Source organism: Orbicella franksi, chromosome 6 (genome assembly GCF_964199315.1).
Source record: "Orbicella franksi chromosome 6, jaOrbFran1.1, whole genome shotgun sequence".
Classification (NCBI taxonomy): domain Eukaryota; kingdom Metazoa; phylum Cnidaria; class Anthozoa; order Scleractinia; family Merulinidae; genus Orbicella; species Orbicella franksi.
Window position 1 is genome coordinate 20,263,930 of NC_138150.1, and position 21,233 is coordinate 20,285,162.

General features: G+C 40.8%; 1 protein-coding gene across 3 annotated transcripts in view; it reads right to left on the reverse strand.

The window, feature by feature from the left end:
• The window catches only part of LOC145490853 (3'-5' exoribonuclease HELZ2-like), a 37,284-nt gene that overhangs the window by 13,034 nt on the left and 3,017 nt on the right, over positions 1-21,233 (reverse strand). For 2 of the 3 annotated variants that reach the window (XM_081469957.1, XM_081469958.1), the window contains exons 2-27: positions 20,762-20,818; positions 20,600-20,636; positions 20,050-20,226; positions 19,369-19,405; positions 19,056-19,195; positions 18,359-18,421; positions 17,683-17,859; positions 17,087-17,123; positions 16,662-16,759; positions 15,569-15,661; positions 14,805-14,891; positions 14,222-14,276; positions 14,062-14,124; positions 13,861-13,953; positions 12,240-13,391; positions 10,367-11,722; positions 8,665-8,818; positions 8,361-8,550; positions 7,582-7,698; positions 6,090-6,661; positions 4,975-5,413; positions 4,327-4,640; positions 3,409-3,679; positions 2,735-3,175; positions 2,331-2,409; positions 869-2,125 (exon numbers count right to left, since the gene is read on the reverse strand). In XM_081469957.1, the coding sequence (XP_081326083.1) occupies positions 869-2,125; positions 2,331-2,409; positions 2,735-3,175; positions 3,409-3,679; positions 4,327-4,640; positions 4,975-5,413; positions 6,090-6,661; positions 7,582-7,698; positions 8,361-8,550; positions 8,665-8,818; positions 10,367-11,722; positions 12,240-13,391; positions 13,861-13,953; positions 14,062-14,124; positions 14,222-14,276; positions 14,805-14,891; positions 15,569-15,661; positions 16,662-16,759; positions 17,087-17,123; positions 17,683-17,859; positions 18,359-18,421; positions 19,056-19,195; positions 19,369-19,405; positions 20,050-20,226; positions 20,600-20,636; positions 20,762-20,805 (7,543 nt within the window). In that variant the 5' untranslated portion in view covers positions 20,806-20,818. Of the gene's footprint in view, positions 1-868; positions 2,126-2,330; positions 2,410-2,734; positions 3,176-3,408; positions 3,680-4,326; positions 4,641-4,974; positions 5,414-6,089; positions 6,662-7,581; positions 7,699-8,360; positions 8,551-8,664; positions 8,819-10,366; positions 11,723-12,239; positions 13,392-13,860; positions 13,954-14,061; positions 14,125-14,221; positions 14,277-14,804; positions 14,892-15,568; positions 15,662-16,661; positions 16,760-17,086; positions 17,124-17,682; positions 17,860-18,358; positions 18,422-19,055; positions 19,196-19,368; positions 19,406-20,049; positions 20,547-20,599; positions 20,637-20,761; positions 20,819-21,233 lie in introns of those variants that run through there. The other variant, XM_081469956.1, reaches the window with a different exon arrangement.

A 21,233-nucleotide genomic window follows, 5' to 3' on the forward strand; every position in this document is an offset into this window, starting at 1 on the left:
TGAAGAAGATAGGTAGGTAACCGTAAATACACTTTCAAAGCTTTCAAAGCTTTCTTTCAAAGCTTTCAGCGTCATGACTTTCCTTGAATTCTGGGCTCAGTTCTTTTCTTTCCGAATGAAGGAATTCCTGCTCGCGCATCATTTCCGTAATATATGGCGCATCGTACGGTAAATCACTATCACCGCCATCCGGTGTGGCCATCCTGGCCAAAACAAGACAAGCGCTCCGGAAAAGTTTGAAAGACTAGAAAAACTAGAAAGGATTGGGGGGGGGGGGGGGGGCAAGATTGAAGACGCAAGTGTCGAAAATGTCGGAAATGGACAGATGTTGGTCTAACGCGACCATTACCAAAATTTGGAACTTGCTAAATTTTTGCCAATTTTTTCCTCGTTAAAAATTGGAAGTATTTGAATCCGCTCTAATAGGACCCGGCCCGTCTCATGACGCTAACGTAGTTAAGCGATAATGGATACGTTTGGCAGAACATGAAAGTGTACAGAGTCGTTGCTATTCATTACTTGAAACCTGACGCAGCTATACGCACAAAAGGTTCGTTTCTGCCAGCTTGTGGTTTCTGCGCTGGTCAAATAACAATTTATGAGGTCATGTAAGAATTGAAACTCCATATCCCGGTCTGTTTCCCTTACGAATCCTGCATCCCAACCCTATAAAAACACGAAATACCGCTCCCGCTCGTAATTTTACCTCCCGCTTTCCGCCCCTGTTTTCAGCTCAAATCCCAAATATCACGGCGAAAAAAAGCCAAATCCCGCATCTCGCCAAACCTATTGGGGACCCTCTTATGAACACTCCAGAATTTCATCGCATTTTGGACCGCGATAGTAAAAAAAGGTCGCATTTACTTACCAACAACCTTTCCTTGTGCTTGAGGTCTGCTGTTCTCGTCCTGTGAACGAACTTTCTTTTCAACCAACTCCACAACAACCTTGTCTTTATCGAATGCTTGGCGGATCCTTCCTTTGATACTGATGGATGGGGTCTTCGTGTCTTCTACGTCTGCATATCCTATCTGGGACCTCTCCGGACTTAAACGAAGATTGCAGACGATGTATTTCTCTGGTTCGTCTTTAAGAAGCTTCTTTAAGACCGAAGGATCTAGGAATTCCTGTTGCTTAGAGGATATCATGATTTTCTGAGCTCTTTCAGAGGGAGAGGTGTAAAAGCCAAGATTTGTAAGACGCACTTCAACGCGACCGTTTACAACTCGCACTTCTGGGAATAGACTTTTTATGTCAGCACCACCCTTGAATGACACACGCTGTGCTTCATTGACTGGTTGATGTTTGACATTGACATCTTTCGCTGCTTGTAGAGTAGGAAACTCCGAATCTTCAAACATTGATGCTCGTTGCGCATCCATCTGCAATGTTTCCTCGCATTTTTTCACAAACGCAAGAATAATTTCGTCCATATCTCTGGGAAATATGGTCTCATCTTCAAGAAGGTCGTCTTGAAAGTCCCCTGATTCAGCAATTTCGTCATCCTCGTCTTCCTCTGTCTCTTTTTTTTCTTGGTACTGAGCGGTGGTGTCAACACATGCGCCAGATTTTCCGTCCTGACCATCGTTTTCAGTGACATTTCCATTAATTTCTTGTCGATGATGCAATTCCCTTCCTTGGGTCTCTGATGGCTGGGCTTCTCCTACATTCTCTACTTGTCTTTTCCCTTCCTCAGTATCTTCATTCCTCAGGGCTCCTTCCTCTTGAGTGTCCTCTACCGTGGAATTTATTTCCTGTGTCTTCGGGAAGGTTGGGACGAACGCCTGTGCCTTTGGGTTAAGTTCGATACTGGCAATAGATGCGTTTATTTCTTTATCTAGTTCCTCCAATGACGTCCCATGAAGCCCTCCTCGTTTACTACATCTTTTGATGTAGTCTCTCCAAATGCTGCGACAATCTCCTACTGTGCAGAGAGAGACAGGATCTCCAATAACAGCTACCAAACACCTTGCCCTTGTCACGGCTGTATTCAGCAGTTTTGGATCCGACAAAAATTCCCAGTACAATTGTCGATCAGATCCACTGGAACGTAACTCTTGCTGTTGGGGCTTGCAAGTGTGAAATGTGCGAACGGTACTGATGAAAAGAACACGGAATTCTTCCCCTGAAGTTGAAGGCATGAAATAGATTAGTGAGTTACAATTTAGATTAAGTTATTGTTACAAAGTATGAGCAATTGTAGGGACTATTTGTAGCTTTCCTGTCGGCTGGTTAAGGGTTTTATGCAAAGTAAGTGATCGACAAAAGAGAACTTTGACGAGGCCGCATTGAAGTTTCTGGAATCGTCTTCTAGGAGAAGTAAAATTTACCTTGTACATTGTGAATTGTATCCACCTTAACATCCCTCAGATCTGGGTCCTTTCGTAGACTGTTTCGTATGGCTTGTACCTAAGCGTTATAAAAGTTTGGTTGAACTTTGATTGAATTCTCAATATTATCATGTAGCAAGCAAGAAATCTGCGACTAAATCAACAATAAGTCTATGACTGATCTGCCTTTCCCACATACCGGAACTTAGTTTTCTCCAAAAGAAATATAGCTCGAGGGTAGCGATCAAAGATCAAATATTTCTATTAGCACTCACCTAGTAAGAAAAACGTTTGTTAAAAAGTAAACCATTACAAACCGCAGGGTTAACTGGTGACGTCGACGTCAGTATGTACAAAAAGCAACTCCATTTACATAAAGGTATGGAAAACAATTTCAATTTTACCTGGTAACGATAAGAGGAGAGCACTGCGATATCAGATAGTTTCTTGGGACCCCAAACAGTTTCAGGCCAACTGTCTGCAAGCTCTTTCACCCTCTTAGCCACTTCGAAAACCTCAGACAGATTGATGTACGAGTTGTCGTGCTCCTTCTTTTCTTTGCCACGGGCGGAGAAGAATAACAAGGGACCGTATTTCGGGTGCTCTGGCTGTAACTCATGTCCACGAGCAACCAATTTTTCTCCGTAGAAGTTGTCAGAGGGAAATTGGAGGATATCCTTGTGGCATCGATAATTTTCAGTCAGGAACAAGACATTGGGGTTTTCCTTCGGGTTGTCATTTGATGCTTCAGTCTTGCGTTTGTCGTAAACGTCAAACAACCTCTCAGCCAGTGATTTTTGGAGACCCAGACTTCTTGCTTGAGGTGAATAAACTTCTGGGCTCATCTAGCATAGTCGCACCACAAAAGAAAAACGTCACAAAAAATTTATTTAAAGGTGAAGTGTCTTTTCTGTGCCTGTTAGGAGACTGTGGATTAGCTGCGTTAGATAAAGCATTTAATGCTTAATTCCACAATAGCTGGCTTATACATGTGTAGCTAATTAAGACAGCAATCCAGTGTTTTTATTTGGAAAGAAGTCCCAAACATCATTAGTAAGTACGCTGAATTCAACTTTACCTGCATGTGATCGCCTGTGAAGACAACTTTTGTGTTTGGCCCTGCGAAGATCAGCGGAGTCAATGCTTCGGGCTCAAGAGCTTGGGCAGCCTCGTCGATTAGGATATGAGTGAAGAATCCATGTAACACTTGCAGATCAAGAAGCACCAGTGAAGTGCTCAGGGTTGTAACCACTACCCGATGTTCAACCAAGTCGTCACGAGAAGGTAACACGAACGTGTCATTCCTGATCAAACAATATTTCCTTGCTGTCTCGGATGCCGTTTCTAGTCTATCGTTGGTATGAAAAAAAGAAAAATTATTAAATTTTTTATGAGGGTGCATGGTTTGGAATAACTTAACAACGTTAAGGGATGCGGTGAAGATGTGTGGATATAAGATATTTTTTATGTTGTCAAAAGTTTAAAAACATTAACTGTGAGCTAGATGTTTCTATCGGATAATAGTTGGACAGGGACGAAAGCTGAACCTGTTGTCATTCGACAGAAACTGAAACTGGATGGCATTACAGCTTTAGCAAAACCCAGCTGATAATATATTTAGGTAAAGAATATCGATATGCGATAAACTCGTTTATCCAGATTTCAGCTACAACGATGATGGGATTTTTAGTTATGCGCTGGGTTATACTAATCGAAAAAGTAAATAGAAGCGCGAAAAAAAAAAAAAAATTACGTTTTGAGGAATGTTGGGTACACAACCAAGTAAAACAGACAAGAGAACATCAGTGGACGTTTGGGAGAATGAGAAATGCTGCGGACACACTGCGAAAAAGGCAAAGGAGAAGAAGTCATTTAGCTCGATTATCAAAATGTCATTTCTTTTTCTCGCTCCAGCGTTACGTCAGCAGCTCGCGCTATCGAATAATAGAAGTACAGCTTCGTTTTTGAGTGCTTATCATTTATATTGTAGTTCTACCTTCTCATAGGCTGATAAACCCTCAAAGGCCTTGCTGCTGGTATGCCGTTCTTCTTCGTCAGGTACTCATGCAACAACTCCACGTGTATATCTGCTGCACGGTTTGAGTGGGTGCAAAGTAGGATCCTGTGAGACTTGTCCACTTGTACCAAGAGACGAACAGCTTGATACAGAGTAAAAGTCTTACCTGTCCCAAAAGGACCAAACACAACCAGAGGCGGAGCGTTGTACTCGGGCAAAGCAATTCGCTCGATAACTTCCTTTTGATTCTTATTAAGCCTTTCATCGAGAAGCCACTGCCAACGGATTTTGATCTACAATTTTAACATTTGTTACTCATTACTCCTAAGATACATTGGCAAAGTTTTTAAAAGGTATTTGTTCTGATAAACAAATATGGGGGACAATATGTCAAAGTATAAGTTTTTGAGGAATAACAGAATTAACACCCAGATTTAAATTACTCCTTTTTGAAATCTATTTAAACTCTGTAAACGAACCAGTCTACTTGATCAAAGCTTGACATTATTCACTATTCTCCTTGTGCGAAAAAAAAAAAGCTTAAAGTTATTTAGCGACTGGGGATGTTATCGTGTAACCTGCAAATAAATATACTGTTCTTTTATTTTATCGAAAATTATTACTTACATCACTTTTGACAGGCTCAGTTCTTGGTTCGGGGAAAATAAGCCGCAATTGCCCTTTGGTGAGCCTATCAACGGCTGCGTGCATTTCACAAAGTGGCGTGCGGTTCAGCTGGAACTGGGCATTTACATCAGTATCACAGGTATCATACAGCTTCAGGTCGGAGCACATCTTGGACGACAGTCTCAACACAACGCATTCACTCTCCACTTTCTCCACAGGAGCCTCGTAGACTTTGTTAGAGACACTGTCAGCAACCTGGAGCCAAACTGAGCTGACGTTACGGTACAGAAGTCGACCAGCGGCATCATCAGGTCTCAGCGCATCTTCCTCTTGCAAGTAGAGGACACCGAACAATTCACCATCCACTGCACACTTCATTCCAGTCCTTTCGTCGAAAATGTTCCATTGAGCATGTAACTGGGTTTTAGTCAAGGTGTACCTATATGAAAGGGAAAAGGTTTATACCCTTATTTTCGCTTAGTTTTGTTATGGGGTTAATTAAGAGTCTTATGAGTAGGATTTAAGAGCTGATGTTTTAAGCGATATTCTTCCTAAAAAAAAAGATAGAGAATGCTAGATAAAATATCATGACAGGATCTTCAGTTGTTTTTCGATCAGCTGCTGTGCCTTAACTTGATGCCTTGCATTGTCATCTTCTCAGTCGAGATTTCGTAAATTGAAAGTCTGGTTTTTTTTTGTTGTTTCTTTAGTTTGACATATCGATAATTATCCCGCAAGTTATTTCAAATGTCATGCCGCATGCAATACCGCACCTATTCCTCCTTGCACTGCGCTTAGCGGTATAATGGAGTCGAGATGATAATTACTTGTGTTATGCTTGAAAGAATTAATCCACATGCAATTTATTTAACCAGTTACTGTACCTTTCCGCCTTATAGCCGGACTAACCACCTAAAGAGAAAGCATGCATTATAGTCTTTCGCTCTGCACGTGTCTTATAGAAATTAAACTTAAGCTTTCATTCAGTTACACCAGTTCTGCACTTCAAAATACCTTAGTGATCCTTAGTACACTTAGCAGGAATGAAATAATCATAACTGACTCAGTGTGAATACCTTAATTACTCCAACTAAGTAAATCGTTTCAATTTTTACCGTGAAATCTCATCTTTCATGAAACCTTCCTCCACAAACAGTAATTGATGCATTAGACTCTTGTAGACGGCAGGACTCAGGGTCTCGGCTGTGATTTCCCTTTTCTTAGGAAGACAGTACGTCCTTGACAAATGTTCTGCCTGAACAGCCTCGCTTGTCCCATGAACGAACCTAACCACTTCCATGGAAACTTCGTCCCAGACGGCTGGTGGAGACGTAGTGGCATGCTCCGGGACAATGGACGTTTGAGACAAGGACTCGCTCATTACATCAGCGTTCAGTCTCTTTACCAAGTAAGGCTTTTTCCCAAAGTCGAATAGAACCAGTTGCTCAAAGCTTCCATACAGACGAGATTCGAAAGTGACAGTCAGGGATACTTCCAGTCGTCCAGAAGGCCGGTTTGTTCTTGGAGATTGGTACCAGGTATCATTGAGCTTGGCTGTGTAACACAGCTTGTAACTTTGATGACTTGGGGTATCTTGATAGCATCTCACTCGAATGTCTGACAGTTGATAGCAGTTGTGGTATCGATGAAGTAGAAGGACTTGCTCTAAGTATCCTACTTCTAGCGTCTGCGAGAAAGAAAAGATGGCGGTATGTTTAAAGATACATCGCTTTTTTTGTCAGTGGTACCAACAGTTTTCAACCCAACCTCACCCGTTGCTTTACCTATTTCCAACGTTGAACGTGAATGGTACCAATTCCTCAATAACTATAGAGAACTATAGAGTTAGAACAGGTTACCACCCTCTCGGAAATGGTCTTTCAAAGTAGAGTCTATAGAGGATTTCTCTTTGGAACTGTACCTATTCATCTGGAATATGAATTATAACATTACAAGCACTTTTATATCTCCAGATTCACGCAATACTGTGTTTTAAAAACGTCAACCACAGAATCATAATTTCCTCTCAAGCTGTGCAAAATAAACATGGCAGCGCGCTGAAAATCTGACATCCTAAAACAGCAGATGCGAAACGCACAGCAGTCAAAACAGGAAAAGAACCGGCGCTGTAACAATTTAACGCGAACACCAACTTGTGGATGATTTGGAACAAAACTGCTTCTTAGCCAAGATTCTCTTTAAAGTATCGTTAATGTTTAAGAAATAGAAAACATGTACCGTGTTTCTATCAAGTTATAGAAACACGAGTGGAAGTTTGGGAGAACGAGAAATGCTGTGGGAACACGAGCAGCAGGCGAGTGTTTCCACAGCTTTTTTGAGCGTTTCTATAACTCGATAGAAACACGAAGAACATGTTTTCTATTTCTTTTAGAAAACACCGCGGCGAAAAAACGGAAAACAACTTGGTTACTTTGATTATCAAAATGTAAATTCTCTTTAATCACGCCATCATTACGTCAACAGCTCGTGCTAGTTCTGTGTTTCTGTCAAGTTATAGAAACACGATTTTTAACCAATCAGCGCGCGTATTTTTTTAGGACTGTTTTCTAATTATATATATTATGCGTGGAATTGAATTTCACTGACCTTGAAAACAAGGCTGAATGTCCATTGGAACTTGTGTGTTTCATTCTTGTCTTGAAGTCTTATATTCAATTCGGGAGGTGCGCAGGTAACCTCCACCCCTGACAGATCTTCGACTCGCTGTTGACAATAGCATAAAAATGATCAGTCCAGTGTTCACACAAGCGGTCAATCACTCCTGTGGAAACCCCTTGTGGAAATCGATCACGCGGGAGCAAGTTTACACTCCCCACTCCCCGCGCTAATCTGCCATGCCGGCCATTACTCCGAAGATAATTACTTAACCTGTTGAGCTTCGGGAAACGCTGCTCCTCGCTTTTAATGAAAAATGGACTACTGCCTTAAGACTGAACATCAAACCTGATACGGCTTAATAGACCCGGAATTTCCTGAAGTAAGATGAATGGAATTATAGACCATGTGTATAGCCATAAGCAAGCAAAAATAATTTCAATAAAATGTTACTGTTTGTTTTGTGATCTTTTCTGGGCAATCACTGAGAGAGTGATAAATCAATAGTAAATGCTCTATAAAAGATCACTGCAGTTAACAGGGCGGCTTAAGCAGTGAGCGAAAATAAAGCCTGAAAACAAATTAAAACGATCGTAATTCGAGGACATGACCCCTGTGATACTGGTGCTGTGCTCTACTAACTGAGTTATTGAGCCAACTTGGGGCCAGCCTTATATGTTTTTATCCCCTCTGGGACTCTGTTTCATAGATTCGAAAAAAGAAGAATACAAAAAAACAAAAAACAAAAAACATAATAATTAGTGACTCACATCTTTTGCTGGTCCTTTCAAAATCTTTGATGCCATTTCCAAAGAACATACTTCTTCCTTCTCCTCGAGTTCCTTTCTAAGTTTTTCCTTCCTCTTCCTGTCGTACTCTTGTTGCCATTCTTTTAGCTCCTCAGGGCTATGCGCAAAGATACACCCTCTTCCATATCTGCATCTCTCGTGTGTATAAAAACTGTAAATGAAGATAGGTTTGAAAATACGTTTTACTTACAAAGGACGAATGTGTAGCATATCGATACAGCATCTTCTAAGTTATTATGGTGTAAGTAAAATATATTTTTCATACCTTTTGCATATTCTATAGGAGCCATTTGTCACTCCTGGTGGGGAGGGTCTGTACCGTAGTTGTACTGCAGGTTGCATTGTCGAGGATACTGCTTTTGAAGTCGACTGCGTACTCCCAGAAGAACCAGTGAGAGTCTCACGAGGAGTAGGAAGAACTAGTCAATTAGAGGTACAAAGTCACCATTATGCATTTTTCATTTACAGTTAAGAGGAAGCAGACATAATTAAAAAATGCTCTACTCAAACTGACGTCAAAATAAATTTCCAATAAATCATAAAAACTCGACTAAAAGTCAGCTTTTTAGTCATTGAACTCGTATTGATCGATTTGTGTTAATAAACTTTAAATGTATCAGTGCTTTCTCTGCAAATAGCTACATAGTACTGATGTGATCGAGACATTATTTGTGGAAATATCACAATCTATCATCTTTTTATTGCGACCAAGTATTTCGCGAGTTGTAGAATTAACGTTGGGAGTTGGGAGTTGGGAGTTGGGAGTTGGGAGTTGGGAGTTGGGAGTTGGGAGTTGGGAGTTGGGAGTTGGGAGTTGGGAGTTGGGAGTTGGGAGTTGGGAGTTGGGAGTTGGGAGTTGGGAGTTGGGAGTTGGGAGTTGGGAGTTGGGAGTTGGGAGTTGGGAGTTGGGGTTGGGAGTTGGGAGTTGCGAGTTACGTTTCGAGTTGCGAGTTGTGGAGTTGTGGAGTTATGGAGTTGCGAGTTGCGAGTTGCGAGATGCAACGATATTACTAACCTGTCTAGTTATTCAACCGGATTCTGGCGGCCCTGACTGTGACCAGATCAACAGGGTTGCACTGTATTTCGAAGTTTGGTGACCTTCGCATTCAGAAAGTGCTACCACTACGCTGATTAATTTGTTAAAGTCTGGCTTCACTTCAATGTAAGAGAAAAGCTTATCACTAGAAAAGATCGGGTGACTGAGATGATGTCTCGTAACATTTTTTTGGATTTGTCGACAAGTTTGACATTTCTGTTGGGCCAGAGATTTTCCAACTTGTCGTGTCCAACGTCACATTAGGATACTGTTGAGAAGTGAATTATTCGTTTACTTGCTCCCTTTGATGTGAACGAAATAAAATAATAATTTATAATTTATAACGCGCAGACTTCCAGCAATGCTCCGTCGCGCATAAAAATTGCACAAAAACCATAAACATTAAAAATTTAAACGTGGAGGAAAAAATGACATAATTTTAAAATACGTTGTCGGATAAAACCACGAAACGATCTGAAATAAATAATATATTATTTTCCTTTTTGCCAAGCGAGTGATCGGAGTGGCCACATTTAAACCAGGTTAAATTGAAGGAAACGTGCTGTCAGTTACGTTTAAATGCTTGGCCAAATGCGCGCGATTTTAATGCGATATATATATGTTATTGAACTTAGTTGAGGCCCGTATTGGAGAAATATTGGTCGAGTTCCTTTTTTCGCAGATTTGTGGACCGAGCTCATATGTACTTTTAATGAATCATGAACGATCGCAATGCGCCCGGCAAAATTTTCCCCATTTAACAGCATCCAAAATAACTTTTTTTATGAATGTATCCCAATATTTATAATCATAGACTGGAGTCTGACTGAAGGAATAATTTTCTTTTATGTTAACGCGTTGATTCCCCTATATTTCGCAATTAGCAACTCCACAATTCGCATTTTCCCCTCTTCCCCCTTATTCAACTTACCTCCTTCCCTTTCCATGGTCCACATGTTTAATTCTAGTTGGCCGTGAGCAAATGAGCACGGAGTCTTCAGGCATGGTTTATTAGACACGTACTGCGCACACTCCTTAAACGCAACTTTTACGGAGACTTCAGCAGGATATGGCCTTATTAGCTGCCATTGTTTGCTGTTGTCACTCCAGACAGCGTACTTCAGTCTTGAACGATTCTCGCAGCCTTTACAGGCCTTGGTCTTCTCGTAGATGCTCGCTGGTCGTTTAAGGTTTTTCCAAAGAAAGTCATCACACACGACATAAACTCCTTTTGGGATCTTTCGAAAATCATTGTCGGAGTTCGACGACGGTACAGAACCAGTCTTCGACGGCGGCGCTGCAGGGGAGGTCATAGTGGCTGGCTTACCAGATGGCGGAAGTGGTGTAGAAGGTCTTTTATACGGTTCAAAGCTTGTAGACTGAGCAGAAGATGACGTATTGGTAGAGCTATCTGCGGCGGAGCTTTGACATGGAAGACGATTGTGAGCCACGTGGGACGTCACGTTAGCGGGTGTTGTTGAAGGTACGACTGGCGTTGAAGGTCTCCCAGATGATTCAAGACTTGCAGAAGTCGTAATGGTGCGTTCGCGCGAGGCTGAGACTGCGGGTGCAGAAGGTTTCGCAGATTGTTTAACAACTGAAGACCAAGTGGGAGGTGTAGTACTTTTAGAGCTAACTTCAGAGGAGCTTTTAGACGAAACAGCTTCTGTGCGACCCACGTGGGAAGTCGTAATGGGTGGGACTGGTGTAAACGTTCTCTCAGATTGGTTAAGGATTGAAGACCGAGCAGGAGATGTGGTATCTTTAGAACTATCTGCAGGGGAGCTTTGAGACGAGACAGCCTCTCTACGACCCACGTGGGAATTCGTAATGATGGGTTTCTCCATAGGTGGGACTGGTGTAAACGTTCTCTCAGATTGGTTAAGGACTGAAGACCGAGCAGAAGATTTGGTGCATTCAGAGCTATCTGCAGTGGAGCTTTGAGATGAAAAGGCTTCCAAGGGACCCTCTTGGGAGGTCGCAACGACGGGTTCCTGCCACGGAGGCACTGGTTGAAAAGATCCACCAGACGTCTCAAGGGGAGAGGACCAAATCGAAGTATTGTTAGAGTCACCTGTAGTAGAACTTTGGGATGGAACAGCTTCTAAGCCAGGAAATCCATTCACAGTTGAACCACCAAAAGAGGCCACCGAAACACCTATATTTTCAGCCGTATGGAGTGGCATGCTATTGGTACCATTTTCCTTCACCACAGGCTCCATCATCATGGGGGCTGCTGCAGTATTGGCCCGAAATAACTGTAGACTTACTTCAGGGGAGGCGAGAACTATTAAAAAAAAAATAGAAATGTGTAACAAATGTAAGCCTCTTCGATTGTGAAACCAAGCAGGACAAACCTATAGACCGTTTTGTCGCATATTAATGCTATTAATTCCGATATTCACTAACTATTCAAAAAAATCGTTTCTTTATCCCGTTATGTTAACAGGTCAACAGAAACGTTTTGCTACTTTTGAAACGTGTTTTTTTGTTCAATGAAAGCCGTTAACTTGCAATGTTAGAGAGAAATAATTCGTTAAATAATTTGAAATATTACACTTGATTTGATGTATACTCGACAGTATTACACCTAACCTTCCCGTCGTGGGCTGCATTGATTGTTTTCGTCTCTTTATTTTCTATGGTATGGTATAAATTAGTTATGCAACACTTTGTTGTGGTATACCGTGGAATTCCCACTGTATTTTAATTTCTTGTATACTAATGAAGAAAATACAAGCAACTCGTGGGACATTTCATGGTATACCACTCTGAAACTTTGTATAACTCGTATTTTTACTTACGGCCTTGTCTCTCTAAAGTCCACATGATTGTTTCCTGTTCCCCATGAGGAAATGTACAGGGTTCCTTTAGACATGGCCTATTAGAAGCAAAATGCTTGCAGACATCAAAAGTAGCTCTCGGTGGAAGTTTAAATCGGGGATAAGGCCTCATGACTTGCCATTGAGAGCGGTTGTTGTTCCAGGCAGCATACTTCAGGATACCGCGCTCTTCACAGAAGTTACAAGTCTTGGCTTTTATGATATTCTGCAGGAAGTGCTCGCACACAACAAAGACACCCTCGGGAACCTTTATACGACCAATTAACCCAGGTGGTGGATCCACACTGAGCGTTCTTGTCGCACTCTTGGTTTGGAAACTTTGGGAAAATGTGACTGGGTTAGAGGACCGGTCAGATTGTCCAGGACTGGTAAAGCAAGCAAAACCGGTGGAACTGCTTGGCTGACCAGGTATCCCATGGAAAGACATACTTGACAATTGTTCATTTGTTGCCTCAATTCTCGGTCGAGCTTCACCTTGAAATGGGCTGAAGTTTGGAAGCGATGCGTTAGGCTGGTTAATATTGAGCCAAGCATTACCAGAAGCGCCCATATGCATTGAGTTAGGAGTCGGTCTGTTAATATTCCCTTCTGGTAAGTTGGGAAACTCTCCGAAACTCAAGGACCTACGGACTTCAGACGTGTTCGCATTATCCTCCTTTCTGAAACCACTACTGGGAGGTATACCCTGAAGCTGGGATGTGCTCGGTTCAGGCGTCAACGGAAGTGCGTTAACCTCCGCAACTGACGGAAGCTCTTGGCCATGCGGCGCATCAATCCAGTCAAGCCCTGATGCCCTCTCCCCAAAATGCTTGTGGACACCTAATGTACTAGCACTAGCTTTTGCAGTCGAGAGGACAGGGCGACGAGTATTCTGCACGGGTATAAAGTCCCCACCGTCCGAGTCTTCGTCTTGGTTGAGTCCCAAGGTGCTAAATGCAGTGTTTGAGGTGGTAAACGACGCGTTTCTGCCTCTCATTGTGCTGCTGCAGTCGGACTGATAGTCTAAGTAGATATCCGGGTCTCCGAGTACTGAGTCTGTTGCTTGGGAGTCACCCTCATCAGGGCTTTCATGAGGTGATCCTTCTTCCACGTTGCTTGCTAGTACAGCCTGATCTGTTGATACAATTGAAAACTAGTCTTTAGAAATGAGCGCGGACATTGCTTTTAATTGAAGTTCAGGGTTGCTATGGAAAGCGCACTTGGGAAGATAAAAAGGAGATCGAGAAGGATCCATAAAGAAGGAAAAGCGAAATGCCGAGCTCACAGGTGATAAAAATAAAGAAAATCATCAAATGGGAAATATCAGATATACAATAAAAACTCGCTTCCTCCAACTCGGTTATGTCGAACTCCCTGGTCTCAAATAATCTTGAACTCAAATAACTTTTCCTCGGGTAAACTTTTTCAGTCATATACTATCGGCTTTCTCGGACCGCCAATGTCTCGAACTATTTTCGTTTCCCTTAAGAATTTGAGATAGTGGGGTTCAACTGCATGCACATCACACCCTTGGAGCAAACATTATTAGAAACGTAGGAGAATTTTGCTGATAAAAATGACAACACTAACAAATGCCATTTACCTGAAGAACCTTCCTTTAGCTGCTGGGCTTTTCTCTTTTCTTTCTTTCTCTCTTTCTTCTTCCTGTTTTTCTTCTTCCTCCTTTCTGCTTTTTCTAGAAGATAAGGAAACAAAAAGAAAAACATAAGTTGAAACTATTTCAAACCGTTTTCATGTGTTGAGATGCTTGAAACAAATAAAATCGCGGAACGGAAAATAATACCATGTTCTTTTGCTGCCGCGTATTCACTTTGCGTTTGATCTGAGTCCGCCATCTTTTCTAGTACTGTTTAAAAAAGGACCATCATGAATTTAATATCAATTGGCGCAGAGTACTCATACTCATTCGGGCAAGTATAAAATGAACATGACAGGTAACTTACCATCAGTTATTGCAACAGCCAAAGGATTCTCTTCTGTCACTTGTGAAAGCTGCTCCTGAATTATAAATATAAGGCACTGTCTTATTCAATGATTATTAAAAACTGGATCATTGGATAATGCAATTTTAGACTGTTCATTGGCTTAGCCATCATGGGTTATGAGGCATTATAATATGCTCTACAAATATGGTAAGTGTCCGCGTTATTTCTTAGGGAGATCTTATTTCTATTTTATTTTAGTTTTCTGCATTTTTAGGACGTCGTTAAAACAATTATTCCGCTCACGCTTGTTGGATATGAGATGAATTTAGCCAAGGCGGCGTTACGCGCTTTGTTGGCTGTCTACCATCTCATATCCAATAAGCGTGACTGAAATAATTGTTAATTATATGACGGTGTTGAATTTCATTCTGGCCCAACCCCCCACTTTGCGGGTGGGGGGGGGGGGGGCGCAAGAAACTAAAGAAGTTGAGTTTTATTAACACTTGTAGAGTGGCAAGGAATCGATACGCAGGCACCATCGACAGGATGCTTCTGTATTTAAGTAACCAAAGCATTATGGGAGGTAAGAAACGTTTCATACCTTTTCCTCCGAATTCAATATGACATCATTATCAGGTTTGATCTGCTTACTGTTCTCGACAGGAAAACTCGCTGGCGATGACTCCACCTGTGAAATAAAAGGTATATTTCCAATATTTAGGTGGCTGAACACAGTAATCAGGAAAGGCTATGAGCGTATTAGTGGTCGGTATTGTAAAGTCTTAAAGCATTTTCCATTCAAAGGGAATGTGAATTCTGGATCATTAGCATAAAGCCACAACACGTGGAAAGGAGGGCCACTGTATCGAGTAATATCAGACCTCTCGTTCCTGAATATCTCACACACTAAACACTAGACCACCCCATGGACGATACCTGATCAGTGGTGGCACGTAACGAAGACTGTATGTATGTATACGTAATTGGCCACTCCCCATCGGGGCTTTTCAGGACCAATGTAAACAAACAATTATAAATAAATATTCAAATAAACATAGCTAGGTTAAGAATCCCAACTGGCGGGAGGCGGACCAGCTGGTTATTTACAAGCGTAGTTGAGAAGTTGAACTCGGGGCTACCGAGAACAAGATCAGCTAGCGGTCAGAACGGGATTTGAACCCGGGACCTACGGATTTCAAATCCGGCGCTCTAACCACTCGGCCACGCTGCCTCCAAGATTCCGGTCTCCTCACTACTAGCTATTCCGACGAGTAACTTAATCATATTTCTCACCTATCTGATTTTATATGAAATAAACAGAACCTAACGTATTGTAATTTAATAAAAGCCAGCAGGGCCAGCTACCTCAGACAATAAGGGTTGGCTGTCCATAGATGATGCTGCTGCACCATTAATTTCTATTTCAGATGGCCCTCTTTTGACCGCATTCGTCTTTTTCTGTGTGAAAGAGAAAAATTGCTTCTCCTTTAGAAGAACTAATGGCGGGTGGAGGTGTGGGTAGATACTGCTCGCTCCAGTTTTTTTGTTTTTTACTGTTATTAATATATCTAAAAACCAAAAAAAAAAAAAAACCTCCAGCTACTCTGCATGACATCATCGGCCCTTGTCAACGACCACCATGACGTACACTCAAAATATTATCTTGTCTTGAAAAGGACACGATAAATAACGAATATCCAATGGTGGGAGGGTTCCCCCAGTCACACTTACAGTTATGGGGTACTTCTTTGCTTACTTCCTTGGGTTATTCACTGTTTATTTATAAACATCCCTGACTGATTTCGGGAAAAAGAAATTAAACAAAGGCAAACGGCAACAATAACAACAACAGCAACAGAAACATGCATTACACGTGACTTAGTTAGCGGATGCCTGCCCGCTAAGTATTAATCCACCGTAGGAAAAAAGATGGCGGCTGTACATGTTACCACAATACCTTGCGAGCCTAACACAGCCTATAGGGCACAAAGAAAGCCAAATTTTTACGACATTTTCCACTTTGCTATAAGGATATTGAGTAACCTGGGTTTGAAGATTTTATCACGTTTCTGTACGTTTTTATGAATGTTGTTAAGGTTTTCGTGCGCTAAGAATTATGGGTAAATGTACCAATCGCCATCTTTTTTCCTACGGAGGATTGTTATTCGTGGTTAAAGCAAAGGAGAGCATTGCAGCGAGCCACTCTCAGTGGTGGTACTCTCGAAATCTGCACGAAAAAAAGTTGCAAATGTCTGGTAAAATCTCTTGTAAATTTTGTATAAATTCGTCTAATAATACGTTCGATCCCCAAGCGTCTTCTTGTTATAATATGGAATATTTGTGAACTGTTTGTGGAGTAGGCTGTTACTTTGTAAATAATCTAGAAATTGAGCTGCTTTTAAGTTACGGACAATAGCTCATTTTAATCAATGTACACAATAAATTTATAAATAACTACCGTTTCTTTTGCTTGTTTCAGTTCGCTTTCCTTCAAGCGTTCTATAATTTCAGCCATAAGTTCTAAAGCTTCGAGGTTATCGCTTCTTAACCACAGTACTGAAAAAAAAACCAAAAAAAAACGTGAAGTTATTACACGCAATCCAGGACAACTACCAGTCCAGCCAGGGCATACCACACGCAGAAACCATCTGAGATTCGAGTCCAAATACTGATGTGATACAGCTCTACAGAGATCAGCGGGTGGTGTCTCCTTTTAATAAGGCTACAACTCTAGCGCAGTTGTGAATCACTTACACTAAACGATTTAAAAGAGAGCAGTGTTCAATGTAGGCCCCGTCCACACTACGCCGGAGAAATCTGGAGAGAAGGTTCTTTTTCAGACTTTTTATGTAAGAAATGGCCAAGGAAACTCGCGTTACATACCTTTTGCACAAGTATCCTTTGCTTCTTCGTATCTCCCCTGATATTAATAAACAAAAGCAGAAGTTAATCCTTCGAAAAAAATTTTTAAGATCAATTACTACAAAGACCTTTTTAAAATATACACTCTTAACAATAGTCTTCAGTATAAATTGTAGCAGTCGATCTTTACAGTTTGTGCATACACTAGCTTCAGTTAGTATTAATCTACTAGCGTTCTATCACGTATATATGCTGTTCTCTGATTGGCTACGCTATGCACTATCTATTCTGTTGTATATAGCGAGTAGCCTAGCAGTGTGCGCTTGTTAACAAACTGGCGGCCGCTACTTTGCGTTTTCGAAGCGTCTGTGAAGAGGAGTAAGATAAAGTTTTGAATGACTAGTAAATTTACACTAAAACAATTAGATTATTCCATTTCGATTTCTATGCGTGATAGTTAACTTTAGTTGACTCGGGCCTCGCCCTCGGCAACTGTCGGGCGATAAAAATCTTGAGCTGATAATTTAATTGTTAAATAGTTAAATAAAGACATCAAGAGAGAAAGGATACCAAGTGATTTTAAAGCTTCCTATTTATGAAATAATTAAAATTGTTACCAGGTTCATTAGGATTTCAGCCTGCCTTAATAGAACTCCATGTAGAAACATAAAGTTTAACAAATCCAGTAACTCAGTGTAACTTTCTAAAGCGAGTACACGAGTGTTATCGTCCATGTTTAACATTTCGGCGAATTCAATTATTGTCTCCAGAACTTCATGAATCAGAGAACGATCCTGTAAAGAGAGAGACAAAGAAAAATGTTTTAGGTATATGTATGAAATTATACCATTATAACATGGATAAAACTCTGGCAATTAAAACTCAATCAATGAAGGTAGGTAAAGTCTGCGTTCTAGCCCACTGGACCATCAGATCGTCACTTATTTCCGGTTTCCATAGCATGAAGCTACTAGGAGTATTTCTTCTCCCCCCTGGATGGGATGGTAGTCTATCACAGTGTTACCTTCCAATATTAAATTCGCCGTTCCCCATGCATTTATACACCTGGGTGGAGAGAGGCACAGCGAGAGTAAAGTGTCTTGCCCAAGAACACGACACAGCAAGCCAGGGCTCAAACCTGGACTGCTTGATCTGAAGTCCAGCGCACTAATCACGGAGACAATCACGCGGTAAAAAAAAAGAGTAATGTTTGGGAGCATGTTTTAGCCTGTAGACAGTTCCAGCTTCCTGAGTTACACCTTCTCTGCCTAGCGCTGCAATTAATTCACTTGCCTTTGTAAATGCTTCTCTCAGTTTTTCCTTTAGATCATTCAAGCATTCCTTGGTTTTCTCGCACTGGAGAAACGATAGGAATATATTTATCATCAATTAGCCGTTGGGCAAACTAATATAAATCACAAACTACTCGCTTGGCCAGCAGCTTCACTTAGCAAGGAATCACAATTTAATTGGACAAGTAAAAACAAAACAAAGAAACTCACAAGCAAATCACAAACCAGCGAACAAAAACAGACGAACAAGCAAACAGGCAAACAAGCAAACGGGCTAACAGGCAAACGAGCAAACAAGTTGGCAAGCAAACAAGCAGATCGAGACAAGCATTACAAACACACAAGCAATCAAACAAACAGGTGGACAAAGAAATAAACAACCAACCAAACAAACAACCAGTCAACAAACCAATCAACGAACGAACGAACGAACGAACCAACCAACCAACCACCAAACAAGCAAACAAACAAACAAACAAAGAAAAAAACAAATAAATGAAAAAGCTTGGTTAAAGTTCCTTCCAAGGGAAAAGCAGTGACATTATCAGGTAAACGGGCAAATAATTCGTGAAAGAACCCTTACTTGCATGAGCCCGATCAGTGTTTTCTCTGATCATAATCTCTATTGTTTATACAGTCACCCGATCGACTGATGACAAGTAACATTACTATAGTACATATTTGTGAGATCTACTTACATTGGGCCTCAAATGCTTGCACCACACTGCTAACTTAAAGGCTGGAACAAAATCTCCAAGACACACTATTGCTTTCATCTTGATAAAAACAGATTTTGCCAGCAAATTCTTATTGTTGCTGCAATCTGCATGTTCAATGGCTAAAAGAGATAATAACATTACAGAATCTAATTAAGGACAGTATAAAATTAAGGACAGAATGCATTGTGGGGAGATGTCGTTCAAATGCTGACAAAGTAAGCTTAATTGAAAAGACATCCGCCAAAAAAAGGAAGGCGGTAGATACGGAAGCCAACAACTAACTTATATGTACCTCCTTCGCAGTCCTGGATGGCCTCAAGATATTTGCCCTGTGTGATACAACATGTATAAGTTGTCAGTGATGCCGAAAAAATGTTATCACCAGATTTGATGCAATAAATAAAAGTCGATTCTATTCGAGAGCTATGTTACATGCCTCGTGGAGTTAATAATAATAATAATAATAATAATAATAATAATAACAATAAACTTTATTTAAGTGTCAAACCATGTAGCCTGGGAGAAAGCGATACTGATAAGGGGACACAGACTAATACAAAATACGTACAAAACTGAGAAGACTAAGATATCTACACTAAAATATGAATAATAGAAAATGCAGTCTAAAATGTTTTAAATATAAAGCTAAACATTATAGGTAACTATCGATAGCTGAACTTATGTAAAAAAATAATTAATTACTAATAAGATTTAAGAATGTCAAGTTGAGCAGAGGATACAATCCTTGTAGCCTGCTTCTATTTACTTAATCACATCTTTGCCACGAATGCGCCTTTTAAACTTATTAAGTGTTTTGGCTGATCTGTGATCCGAAGACCGGTCTCCCCATGATTTGGGTCCTAAACATCACTGTGAGTGACTACCGTGCGTTACAGAGTTATACCTAGGAGTGGAAAAATCAGATTGCCTCAAATTGTACCTGGAGTTATGTTCATTAAAGAGATAAACTTACCATTTTATAGAAACACACGGCTCTCTTGCGAAAAAGCTTTTCGGCAATGGCAGAAGTATCCATGAAAGGTAAAGCTGGGTAATTCAACGCGAAAGTATAAAACGCTGCTGCCTCTTCATATCGCTGTGCTTGAAATTTTTCATCACCCTCCTTCTTAAATCCCAATAAAAATGGATCCTGCAAATGCGATCGATAAACGGCGGTAACTAGAGACAAGGATAGATGACTTTTAAAAGTAAGGGAATATAAACTGCAAGGAAAGCTGCATTTACGCGGCGCAAGGAATAGATTGGCAATGTTTTTGTCTTGCTTGTATGTCTTGTATAATATGCATGTGTTTGTCGTAAACTCAGTTTGCCTCAAAATTTCAAAAAACCCGGGTGCAGGATATACAAAATTCAGTAACTTCAGCATTGTAGTAAGAAATAAAGTTGTAGATAAAAAGGGACGAACCACCAAACTCGTTCCCGTGCGGTCGGTAAGTTTTCGGTTTCACTTTAACCCTTAACTCTATAAACAAATGGCGTTCGATGGCGTCTTCGATCCTTACCATAAAGGGAAGCGGTATGAAGTCCTCAGTCTCTTCACTGTAATTCAGAGATAAAAAGAAAATACAAACTCATGCTTATATTAAGAAAGAGGAAAGACAGTGTAAGTTGTACTGCCGGGAAACATATTGGATTGTTATTTGTATATTAACGCTGGAGCTCACCCATCTTCCTCGTCCATCCCGGAAGAATGTCCACCTTGTGCCATTCCAACACAGAGACTGAAAGTTAAGAAAGGATGTGCCTCAACTATTTGATCTTTCTTTTGCAAGTAAACCATAGAGAGCTCCGTTCACACTGATTTTGTGCATATTAGAATAATATAAGAAATGCAGTGAGGTGTTCGACAATGCAGCATTAACTCATTGGATTCATTTTGAAAGAATCGGCTCATTATTCCCAAATGTAAGACGCAAACCAACTGCAAAGAAGCTAAAATATCTGTGATCTTTTTTTGAAAATTGAGTCGCTATTAGTATAGAGGCAAATTTATATGTGTTGTATAGGGAATCAGAGCATTTTCCAGTGAAACTAGATATTAAATTATGGCTAGGAATGTTGCTTTCAACTGATTGAGCGATTCAAAAACTTTCAATGTCCGCCTTGTCCAAAACTCCATGCGAGTCAGTCGCAATC